Source organism: Amphiprion ocellaris, chromosome 16 (assembly GCF_022539595.1).
Source record: "Amphiprion ocellaris isolate individual 3 ecotype Okinawa chromosome 16, ASM2253959v1, whole genome shotgun sequence".
Lineage (NCBI taxonomy): Eukaryota > Metazoa > Chordata > Actinopteri > Pomacentridae > Amphiprion > Amphiprion ocellaris.
Window position 1 is genome coordinate 3,405,239 of NC_072781.1, and position 13,166 is coordinate 3,418,404.

At 37.5% G+C, this 13,166-nt stretch overlaps 1 protein-coding gene across 4 annotated transcripts in view; it reads right to left on the bottom strand.

Moving 5' to 3' along the window:
- The window catches only part of LOC111563987 (inactive phospholipase D5-like), an 84,086-nt gene that overhangs the window by 67,979 nt on the left and 2,941 nt on the right, over window positions 1–13,166 (bottom strand). The window contains exon 1 of one of the 4 annotated variants that reach the window (XM_035944961.2): window positions 1,761–2,448. The exons of 2 other annotated variants lie outside the window; for them this stretch is intronic. Coding sequence is in view for 1 of the 2 variants with exons in the window: in XM_023263295.3 (XP_023119063.2) it covers window positions 1,761–1,766 (6 nt within the window). In the remaining variant the exon portion in view is untranslated. Of the gene's footprint in view, window positions 1–1,760; window positions 2,449–13,166 lie in introns of those variants that run through there. One more of the 4 variants, XM_023263295.3, reaches the window with a different exon arrangement.

Here is a 13,166-nt window from a genome sequence, read left to right on the forward strand (position 1 = left end):
GAACTGCTGTAGTCAATAGCCAGAATGTTTCGCTCTGTAATCATGCATCATTCTTGCAAAGTGACACAAATTCATGGATACTTTTTCTGTTTCTGGATGCTTGTTGTAAGTCATGCTGACTTGTAAGACAATCATTGTTTACTTTTATATCTTGACTGCAACCGAAATTTTGAGTCCAGTATTGATTTTTCCTCCGCTGTACAATGAATTCCAATCCTAAATGTGTTACCTGAGACCAACATATGTCCTGGGGGAAACAAAATTAACTTGTTGTCAGTGCTTTAATGGAAAAACAATCATTCTAAATGACATCAGGGACGTTTTGGCAGTTCCTTACTGTAGTTTCTTGTTAATAATCAACTAACATCTATCAGAAATTAAACTTTTATACCACAGTCTCTCTGCAACAAGCCAATATATGCTGATTACTGACTTCATTTGTCTAGCCCTAATTACTTTCCATCAACTAATTACTTATGTATGCAATCAAATTAAAGAATAATAGAGAAATACATCAACATCTATGGTCAGGGTTGCACTTTGAATTCATCAACCTTGCATTACCAGTCTTTTCTAATAAATAAATCAGGAAAATTAAAAGTAATGCATACAAAATCAGAGCAAAACGCTGTTTTCACTGTTGTGGCTGTTAAACTATGCTGTAAGTTATGTAAGTAAGTTTGCATGGAAACAAAATATGCCCTGGAAAGTGTGTGTGTTTGTTTTTTAGCTTGACTCCGTATAAAGAGAAAGAAGGAGGAGGAGGAGCTGACAGTGGACTAATATTCTCATCTAACATACAATACAAAAAAAGCATTCATCACTTCATCTGACTTTTCTTTGATACATTTTTTTAGCACTTTTGCTTCAATTTTCAAACTTACTAGCAGTGTGGCTGCCAGAGAATGATTCAGTATCACCACATACATACACCTACTATCTTATCCCTACCATACCATCTGAAAGTATTAGAAAAATGTATCAGAGAACAGACAAAGATTGCAACGTATTGAATCAACAGACAAAGAAATGAAAGTCAGCACTGAATCCATTCATCTCCCATCACCAAGCAGAGCAGTTTTCTTTGCTTGCTGTCTTTGTAAAGCATCAGAAATCCACTTCAGAGGTTCTCAAAGTTCTGAAGCAGCTGCTTCAAAACAGCACCAAGACTACGTGAATGAAATTTTATCTTGTGGACGTGTTTATCCAGTAAACAACAGTCACAGCAACAACAAAAAAATCTCACCCACCAATTAAATATTCACAAGACCAACACCAGCTTCTTGTAGATGCTTTTAAATCTGAATGAGTTTTCTTAAGACGTGCAAGAGCTCACATACAGGGAGATGCATTAAGATGTTTCTCAGCTACTTCTCTTGACAACAAGTACACATTCTTGCAAAACATTGTGTTTTCTAGGAACAAAAGCGCAACATCTTGGTGCACCAACAACAGAACTGCCCTCAAACGTGACGCTATAGGCAAGATTTTGAGTTTAAAAAGCCACTTGAGTGTGAAACAGTCAGAACACCTGAGACTTCCACAGAGAAATGAGATAGATAGATAGATAGATAGATAGATAGATAGATAGATAGATAGATAGATTACACAGATTTTTAGACACATTTTTTTATGAAAACTTCTATAATAACACAATATAGCTCATATTTAACAGACAACATCAAATCAATGTAAAATTACAAATCCAATACAGCACACACACATGAAAACTAAACAAATGTACATCACAGAGAGCTCACCTTCATGATGCATCCCTCCGTTGCTAGTCCACTCTGACACACATGTGCTTTCCAGGGTGTGTGTGTGTGATGACAGGAACAGAAAAGAGTGTGTGTTTGAGCTGCAAAATGTGCAGCTTCCCCTCTCTTTGCTCAGAGGAGTGGAGTCAGACCGTCTCCGCAGAGAAAGTGTGTGTGCTGGTGATTGTAAATGTGCACGTGTGTGTGTGTGTGTGTGTGTGTGTGTGTGTGTGTGTGTGTGTGTGTGGGAGATGAGTGTGTGGCGGAGAGGGAAAGTGCTGCTCCTCCTAGCTGCTTCTACTGTATGAATGAAAACTGTCACACCAAAGGACACACCTAAATCCTGATCGATCGATCTATCTATCTATCTATCTATCTATCTATCTGTCTGTCTGTCTGTCTGTCTGTCTGTCTGTCTGTCTGTCTGTCTGTCTGTCTATCTATCTATCTATCTATCTATCTATCTATCTATCTATCTATCTATCTATCTATCTATCTATCTATCTATCTATCTATCTATCTATCTATCTATCTATCTATCTATCTATCTATCTATCTATCTATCTATCTATCTATCTATCTATACACTTTTTCTCTCATCTCGCTCTCCCGTCTTCTTCTCTCTGTTCTCTGTTTCCTGTCCTCTCTTCTCTCTCTCTCTGTCTCACTTTCCTCCTCTCCTCTCATCTCACCGTATCGCATGTTATCCGTCCACCTCCTCCCAACTCTCCCTCCCTTCTCCCATCTCGCCGCCCTCTCTCCCTCTAATAGAAAGCTCACATTTCTCCCATGTAGACTCAGAAAGAGGGAGGGAATGGAGAATAAATAGACGCTCAGACTCTCCTCTCTTTACACTGTACTGCTTGTTTCCTCTCACCTTTGCTGTCCGCGATAGTCAGCTCCTCTGCCTCTTACTCGAGCTTAATTAAGTCTATTTTGTTCTAGCAGTAATGCAATAAATGATGCTGCTGCAGAGGTACGGCATGGGGCAAATTACAGGTGCAAATCCTGGTGAAACACTTGCAACCACAGCAACTGTGTTACACAACTGAGACAGGCAGACTTAAAGAGGGAAAGAAAAAGCGAGATGCTGCATGGTCTTTTCCAAGAGTGAATCTCTGAGTTCAGTGACATCAATCAAACATCTCATGGGGTAAATTCATGCAGGTGAACCCCTCGCACCTCTCAGCATGCCACGGCAATATTGGCAGCACATTGAAATGCAGAGCAGCTCCCGTTCAGAATGCAGAGTACGGATAGTAAATCTTTTAAAGTCTGTCTGCCCTGCAGCTTTGTGCTGACACAGAAAAACCAACAGAGGGTGCTGGTACACTTATAATACAGGAAGTAGGAGGAAAAGAGGGGAAATCAGGGGTGGTGGTTGGCAATAAAATAGACACTTCAGTATAACTTTAAGGCCTTACATCCACAAGTTATCATTTGTAGCAATGGCAGCATAGCAGAGTAGATGAGTCCAACATTCAGAAGTGTTATAAAGCCATCAGTGAAGTAATGAGAATAAACGAGCCAAGAATAGAGCAGAGAGCAATAAAATACACAGTGTTGTTTTTCATGATTAAAGCCCTTACAAATACATCGTCTTTATGTCTTTTTTTTATGGCCCACCTGCAGCTCACCACCCTGTAGAACAACTTTACTACATCGGCAATAAAAGCCCATAAACAAACACAGTTACAGCACGCAGGAAACTTTCACAAATCACTTGCAAGACTACAAGGGTTACCTTTAGCTCAAGTTTAATTGTTATACCTGCCTCTGAGCTGAACCCTGTATAATGAGATGTACTTTATTTAAACACTAAGTGACAGGAACATACAGTACATCCCATGGAAATCATTGGCGTTTTTTGGTAAATTTGGACGAGCAACATTTGATCCTCTTTGAAACACTGCCTGCAGATCAAGGTGACAGTTATATTCCCCCACAGAGTCCAGAAGCAATGAAATACAATGAAAGTATTCAGAGGTAAGCAGAAGACAGGGATGTGGAACTATAGGTGAAGCAGAAGATTTAATAACAGCTTAACCCTCCTGTTGTCCTCATTTACGGGCACCACAAACACATTGTTTCATTGTCTAAAAAAAAATCTAAAAATTCAGCAAAAAAAATTCACCAAATTTCTGAAAATTTGCAAAACCTTCAGGAAGAAAATTCCAATAATTCCTTAAAAGTTTCCCTTAAAAGTTTTATTTATTTATTTATTTATTTTAAAAATGCCTTGTAAACCCTTGTGAATATTTTCAAAAAAATTGTAAAAATCTTCCAAAAAATCCTAAAAATATCCAAAGTGACTACATATATATCAGTAAAACTTCTAATATTTTCTTTAAGAACATTCACAAAAAAATCAACCAAAATTCAGCGAAATTCATTGGATTTCAGTTGATTTTTTTGTGAATATTCTTAAGAAACATTTTTAACATTTCCTTTTTTCCACCAAAAAGAATGTTCAAACATTTCCCCAAAATGTTGAAAATGTGGACATCAGAAGTTTCACCGTGGAAATGTATTTTTTTTCTTCCACATTTTCAGACTTTAAAACAGATGAATTTGACCCGCAGGACAACACAAGGGTCAAAGTAAAGACACAACAGGAGAAGACAACAGAGAGAACCTGGCAAACAAACAACCTCTAAAATAAAAAATCTCACAATCACACGCCACCGTTCTATATCTCTAATTTTGTGTCTTCTCTCTCCTGTTGTTTGTGTTTTGTCCTCTCTGCAGGTTTCTCAGGATCTGGAGCTACACGTCTGTAATCTGCAGTTAGACCTCCAAGGTATTCTTTGTTTTTTCACAAATTGTCTGTTCTCCATCTGCTATCCTGTTCTTTCTCTTCTCTACCCTTGCCCCAACTGGTAGAGGCAGATGTCTGCCATCACTGAGCCTGGTTCTGTTGGAGCTTTTTCTACCCACTGTTGCCATGTGCTTGTTTGAACTGAATCCAGAGGAAACTTTGGATTTGTTGGGTTTCTCTGTGTCATTTTTTTGTTTTCATCTTATGATGTAAAGTGCCTTGACATGACATGCTGTATGTTTTGAATTGGCACTATATGAATAAAACCAAATTGACTCGTATAACCAGTCCAGTTACATAACAATATCCACTCAAATTCACCTAACATTGGCTAAAGTGTTGCGGACTTCCAGGTTTTCTTGCTTACAGCTGTGTGGAAGAAGATGATGTCTGAAGTAGCTCCAAAGCTAAACCCATGCAGCTACTTTCAGTTAATGACATTTATTTTCTAAATGAATGACAGCAGAGGCAGCAGAGCAAAAAAACACCTTTTTCTCTGGATTATTCTACCTGCACAGAACCATACAAGCATATTTATGTGAAAGTTCACTGTCACTTTCTGTCCTGCGACACCATCAGTCTCTGAAATCTCCTAAAAATGCCAAGCATAAATCTAAAAGGCTGTCTGCTCTAAAGCATTTATCTCATCTGTGCTCATCTACTGAATCATATTTATCTGCATGTGTCACTGAGAACCTCTGAGGGATCTATAACCTGTAATCCAACACAATAGTTGCTCAGTTTTCTGACGCTGATTAACTGGTTGGTGTCAGAGTGTTTGATGGTGCAGCAACATTTCTACCTGCCTCTGTGTGTGTCTTTGTGCTGCACATCAGTGAAGCTATCGTCCCTGTGGGGGTCATTACAGGAGCTAAGCACACATCAAGCAATATTCTACAGACACACAGGAGTGGTGATTGCTGTTCCATGAAAGACACACTGACTTTTTCTGTCTCTTCACACGCCAACTAATGTATTTGTCATGGGCAGCGCTGATGCAGACTCTGCTGTCCATCTGCAGAGTGTTTTTGTTTTTGCACTGCGGAGCTGCGAGCTGCTGACTTGGCACTGCTCGCGACAACAAAAACAAGGCAGGCATTGCTTGAACCCTGTCTTATATTCACAGCTTGGTGTGTGGTTCGGGTCATTTCGCAAGCAATTCTCAGGCGACAGCTCCAAGTAGCCTTTCCTGTATCCTCGGGCAGATAGTGGGCAGCCATCAGGTGCTACACTTCATGAATTATCAAGCTGCCTCTCTGGTCAGTGTCAGCTAGCGATATTACAACACTAACAGTGTCCTGACGGTGTGTTTTTGAACCTTTTTTACCTACCTTAGTTTGTGCAAAATTCCTCAAGATCACTCCAAAATATTTTATAGTATCTGGAAACATGTTTGTGACTATCTAGTCTATAGGGAATGCCAAGATCCAAGATTTTTGAGCAGAATATTGCATTATAGCAACATTACCACTTCACCTGTCAGTAATTTTAATGTGGCCAATCAGTATATGTCAGTCTTTACTGACATCTATCACAATATCATGTATTTAATGACTGATGTGGTCATAAACTTCTCACTGTGGCACAGTTTTTATGAGATTGACTGTCAGAAAGTGACAGACTGCACTGAGAAACAACGGCAGCTTTTTGACTTGACTTCACCACTCTGCTGTTTCAAGCCAGATGGTGATTTGTTGCAGAACTACACTAGCGGTTTTGTAATGATTTTGCTGAAGGCTCTCAGGGGTTTGAAATGAGTTACAGTCTCTGGAGCTGGAATGACGGGACAGATGCACATGTTGCAAAGTTCTCAAAGAATTTGTCATGTGTTTGCTCCCTCGTTCTTTCACACACAATGCGGTAGTTCTGCATGAAATGAGATTTAAAGAGCCATCAGCTGCCCGTGGGTTGGAAGAAACTAATGGACACAATACATGCATTACAGCTGATAAGTGTATTTGTTAAAATGTCAAACTATTCCTCTGAATATATCCAAGGTTGCCTATTTTTACACATTTTTAGGATTTAAAAATAAATAAATAAAAAATATTTTTAAAAAATCCTAAAAAATAAATCTGGCTGGATAATGATGGAATTCTGTTGTGATGTTCAAAAACTAAAGAAAAATAGTTAAATAACTACATTTTTAGTGGCTTTAAATACAATAAATTAGTGTAATTTTACAATCTAGTGTGTAAAAGAACTAATTGCTATTTGTGAAAATATTGAATATTATTTAGAGTTGTTTCTGTTTTTAAAAGGGTAACATGTAAATGATTACTTTTTCTTTTTATATTTTAGAAGTTATTGTCTGTGATTTAACAACATGTAAAATCTGCAAAATAACAAAAAATTTGCTGATTTAAATAAAAAACTGAATGTAAGTTTATGGTCAAATGTTATAAAAGAATGAATTACAACTTTTAAAATACTATTTTTTTCTTGCAGTTTACAAAATAAGAACAATCTGGACAATAGCAGTAAAATTATTTCTTTTAAATAACATAAAATATCTGTAAAATCATATTTTTTCTGCTGCACTTAAAAACTGGTAAAAGTATACATTTATAATAGCAGAGCTTCTCAGTAATTCATTTACATTTATTTATTTTTGGGTTGTACAAAAATCAGCATGCTGTACAGTTGTCAAGATTGGAGAATTTAGCTGTAGAAACTAAAACATCAGTTTCCTTTTTGGCACCAGGCTGTAGACGAGTTTATTTCTGCTATAAAGTTGAGCATTTTAACATGAGAGTCTATGGAGAGTGACTCGCTTCAGGAGCCAGCCTCTAGTGGCCATTTGTGGAACAGCAGTTTTTACTTTAGCTGCTTGATTTGTCTGCAGTTACAGGCAGATGAAAGGGTAGATTTGATCAAAGAAATTAGCATGTCATCACATGAATGATAAATTGCCAGCACTTATATCTCACCTTTGAACCTTAGCCAGATTCTACAGACCTCTTTACAACGTATTCCTCATTCACAGACGTTCACACACCGCTGGCGCCATGCAGGACGCTCGCCTTCGATCTCGAACATACTTCAGTCTGTGGAGGGGTCAGGGGTTGCCACTTTACGGTTAATAAACAACGCCCTCTACCATCTGAGTCACAGGAGTCAGACCTAAAGGTTTGATGTCCAAGCATTGAGAGGCTTTCTGTCTTCCATTTAATCAAAACATTACTGCATCCCTGTCTATATATTTATTATAATTTGCCACGCAGAGATGAAGTAATCTTGGATGTAAAGGACTCCCTGACCCGACCACCATACAGCCCAGCACACATTTTGACACCAAATACACACGACCACAAAGCAGGAACTTTGTAGTAAAGACGTCAATTGATGAAGCGTGAAATAATCCCTGCTAGCATATACACAGATATTGCACTTTAGTGGTTACATAAACTGCAGCCTCCCTCATCTCTGCTCGCCTATATTGAAACCCTCTGAAGCCTGAGAGTCTGCTGAGTTTCCATTATTACAGCTATATGAGCTATGAATTGTTCACTTGTGAAGCATTTCTACAAGTTATTAGAAAGGGGATAAAGGGAATACTGAATTAGATTATGAGATGCCAGCATAAAAGTTCCCCATTTAATCTCCGTTCTGAGCTCAGTGCTGCAACAGCCCCAGAGCGACTTCATACGGATAAGATAACACGCTGGTTTCATGCCAGGATTAAATCCCTCTGACCTTTTCAGAACTTATGGATTCCACACATCAGTGAGCACCTGGCGACTGTGCTTACATAACACTTTTTCAGCTAAAACAATTTGTCTTTATGTGCACAGAAACAGACTCTAATGAGTTTGAGCTAATTGCCTAATTAGTTCACCTCAGGAAAAAGAGTGTGGCTTCCAGTGGATTTTACCCCATTAATCCATCTCAGCATGTGGTCGTGTGAGCCTAAAGAGGAAGAGAAGCATGTTTAAGTGTGAGATGCAACACAGGAAAGAAGCAGATCAGAAAGGAAAGAAGAAAAAATGGCCAATTGGAGTAAATGAGATGAAGGAGATTTAAAGCTCACATACAGGAAACTGTCAGCCAGCATGCTTCAAACCCTCACATCCTAGAGAGAAGTTCAATTAGCCGCTGTTAAAACTGATGCTGCTCATTATCTGGGTACTGTACATACAACACACACCTCCACTCCTGGTTTTACTCATTAGACAATAGCTCCCTCTGCTGTCCATACAGTCTCAGTGGTGTCGATCAAATCACTGCATGAGTAATAACACTAAAGGACAGGTGTGTTCAGCTGTTGTATTTTCAATACACTGGAGACTTCATATCCATATACACACACTGATGCTTCATAAATCATCTGTGCAAAACTTGATTTATGCAAACATATTGTAATCGGAACCAATCTAATTTTGCACCTCGGATATTACAACTGAGAATGGAGGATGTCCAATGAAAATAAATAAAAAACAGAAGAAAAAAAGTGAAAATCTGGCTGCATTGATGCCACAAAAATAAATTAAAGCAATGGATGAATATTATCTGTAAAATATTGTTATATTTGGTGGCTTCAAGTGCAGTAAAATAGTGTAATTTTACAGTCATAAATTGTAAAATAACTAATTACTATTTGTAATGAAACTGATTTTTATACTTATTATGGGACATTATGTAAAATTTTGGTCTGTTCTTTTTTTTAATATGTAAATTAGTATTCATTTTCTATGATTTTACTAGTTATTATCTGTAATTTCACAAAACATGAAAATCTGTAAAACAACAGTAAAAAAACTGTTTACATTTTATCTTCAGCCCTTAATAATCATATTTTATATTTCAAATAACAGCAAATATCTGTAAAACAATAATATCTTTTGCTGATTTAAATCCAGTAAAATGACATAATTTTGTGGTCAAACATTGTCAAAAAACAAAGAATCTTTTTTTTTTTTTTAAATTTAGTTTTTTTTTATGTGGACATTGTTCAGAATTTTGGCATTTTTTATGGTTGAAATGCATTTTTAAAAAATTACTTATTGTTGGTGATTTTCCAAAATTTGTAAAATTGTTGTTTGTAAATTGTTTACCATTTTTTCAGTCTCTAATATATATAATTATTCTTTCAAACACTGAACAGTTGACATTATTCACAGTTTCAGGATTGTACACTCTTTTTCTGTGACTTTACCTGTTATTAATATATTTTTTAAATTTTATAGTTAAATGTTTTAAAATGTTCTTTCATTTTGTATTCTATATTTCTACTCAACTGCACTTCAGAGAAAATATTGTACGATCTACTCTACTACATTTATTTGACAGTTTTAGTAACTTTTCAAATGAAGATTTCACACAATAGATGACATAACCAGCTTTTAAAACACAACACATTGTTAAAGATGAAAGTTGTGGTTTCCAACCTTTGTTTGCTTCTGATGTTGACAAAAAGTAGTGCGTAGTGGGGGTTGAGTTTCAGATGTCTGAGATGTTACCAGCCACACTTCAATTAATATTCAGATGATCTAATATCTTACCAAAAATCAATCCTTAAAGAAAAAGCCCAGAAACTGAAAACAGATGTCTATCAGAACTAGTCCCTGTATATAAAACTGTATATAAAGTATTTCAAACTAGCTCCACATGCAGCAGCTACAACAGTAACAAACTGATGCTTCAATATTCATAATCTAATGTTTCCATATATAAAATATCAGTCAGAGGGAGCAAACCTGCACTTTTGCTTTAATACTTTAATTAACGCAGTATTTTTCCATTCCACCACTGACTGCAGGCGATCCTACCTTCACTATCATATCAGTCAACACATAAACTGCTTCTCCTAAATTCATTAACACGCTCACACATGTTCAGTTTTATGTGTTTTATATTCAGTGAAGAGGAGTAACTGCACTTCTGCTTTATAAATGCCACTCTTTAGTACCCGTCTGTAATCCAGTAACATTTTGAATGGCCCTGTGCAGATGGACAGCGAGTAAATGATCAATTAAACACGTCTTGAGCAGCTGCAGCGTCTCATTTTTAACAGCAAACAGATGCGATGAAAACTTTAATTAAATCACGAAGTGAGGACATAAAGTTAACTTGCAGCTGAAGTGAAGTGAAGCTGAACTTGTGTCAAGCTGTCGAACACGGAGCTAAACACCCCAAGCGTCAGTTTAATTGGTACCGGGTATCGAACACAAGGATGAGAGCAGGTGATGGATGATGGGAACCTCCAGGCCAAAGGGATCTACATACCCATCATTCTATATAGATTTCTGTCTGACTATAGAGTCTGATTGCATTTACACCAGCAACCTTCACAGACTAAAGACGCCTTACTTCATGTACCACTTTCCGCCAGAGGATCCCTGGGTAGGAACACAACCTCATCTAACTTTAATCAGCCTTTGCAGGCACTGTTGTGTGCTGTCTTTCATTTTTCTGGCTTCCCTTCGCTGGCGATCTCCCACACAAACAGAATATCCAGTCTAATGTGTGACAAAACACCTTTAATTAACCACTCACACTCATTACAGAAGCTCTGTAACACACACTGTGCTTGACGGGGGAAAGTGAGACGGCAATGTATTATCTTTTACATGTCTAAGAACAAGCAGCGACACTGGAACATGTCATTGAGACATCAAAGCCATCTAACTGCATCATGAGGAGGATGATTCATGTCTGAACTGAAGCGCTGAGAGACAATTAAAGCACAAAGCTCAAGGTGAGTGTTTTCTCCTGCTGCGTAACTGTCAGATAGAAGTCACCAATTAAAAATAAAAAGGAACGCTAAAGTCTGAAAACAGCTTTAACTGAAGAAGTCGAGTCTGCGCTGCTTTAAAAGCAGAGACAAAGCCCAAGGTCTTCACCCGGTAATGGGGATGAACTGCGGAGCTTTGTTCGGCTTCTAGGAAATGCCCACAGAAGACAACAACATTAATGAGGCGCTGCTTCCTCACAGTAAACTCCCTTTATCTGAGGGATTTGTAAAGATTAAACGTGTTGATAGGAAATCAGTTACAGAAGTGTAACAGAATTCAGCGCATCCTAAAAACTCATTACTGTGTTTCTTTAAACCTATCCTTTTACTGTTTGTTGGTCATTTAGAACTACACCACTGTTTCTCAAAAGAGTTGTTGTGGTGAAGATGTTGTAAAAGACCTCCAGAGTTTCTAACTAATTAATTGAATTCATTTAGGTTTAGTTCCACAGGGTAGGGAACTACTGGTGTATTTGTTGTGCCTATCTCATTAGAAATGGCTATGTCGAAACCCGAGCAAGCTAAAACAAAAACTTCTGCACAGTTCTACCATATGAACTGTAAACATGTGCTCACTCTTCAGCCAAGTCACTGGAAAACCATTCATCAGTTTTAGGAGAGAAAGCTCACCCCAAAAGTATATATGCTAATAATTCATACAGTGTCTGATTTGAAGCAAGAAATTGAGAATCTGTTTTGTTTCAGACTCAGCTGAACTCACAATTATTAGCCTCAGTTCCTGCAGCACAGATAATGAATGCTAGAAACTGAGAAAATGAATGAAACAAAGCATCCAGGAGAGAAGTTTTTAAGCCCTATAGTTTGACCAGTATTACCACAGACTTATGTCTAGACATCAGCACAGCCACCATGAAACTGAAAATGCAATCAGCATGTGAAGCGGTCCTACTCTGAGCTGCCAATCCTTAAGATTCCTCCAGGAGATATCATTGTCTTTGATGCAGAGTTAGCCTCCTATCATGGCTGTCAGCTTCTGATTCATCTTCTTTAGGGCCATCTGAAGAACGCACTGAATGTTTCAAGCAACAGAGCTACACCAGCTGACTAATGTAGTTTGGGTTCTTTCATGTCAGACTGAAATACGTCATATTCTGATCACAGCAGAATCTCACACAGTACAATGTTAGATCACCACTTTCATTTTTATCACATTTCTGTCAATTTTCAGTTTCATTTGAGGGCAGGCGACAATGACACTGTTAAGGGGTTCTAATAAGGCTTAGGATTGAACTGAACTATGTTTCGTATTCCCAGTTGTCTAAAAGCCATGTTTAATTATAACTACCTATTGCTTTGTTCTTCTGGGATCCAAAAATCATTCTTTTTGTTGTTGCTCTTTTTTTTTTTTTTAACAAGATAGTATCCAGCCTTGATTCATAAGTTTGAGAGTAAGTTTGGTTTAAGAATAAGTTTGGTAACTATGTTTTACATGTTTGACTGAGTAAAAAAATGACTTTGTTACTTTAAGCAACTTTACCGTGGAAATAATAAGCTGTGATGACTAAAACTTGACAGATTTCACTTATTGAGATTATTGTTTGTTAATGAACTATCACACAATATTTAATACCTTGAGAATCTTTCATAGATGCATGTTGTAATTTGATTGTTTAGTCTCCATAACATAATGTCCTGGTTAATAAAAACAGTATCTAAAATACCCATATTCAAAGCTAAAAGAGATTCAACAGGGGAAAATGCATGAAACTGGACTCTTTTCTGAGACTTGAGACTTTACTTGGACTGGAAGAAGTGACTCAGGGTTTCACAAGTGGATGCTGAACTTGTGACTTGAATCGCAGCTCTGTGACGCTGGCACTCAATATGCCTGAAA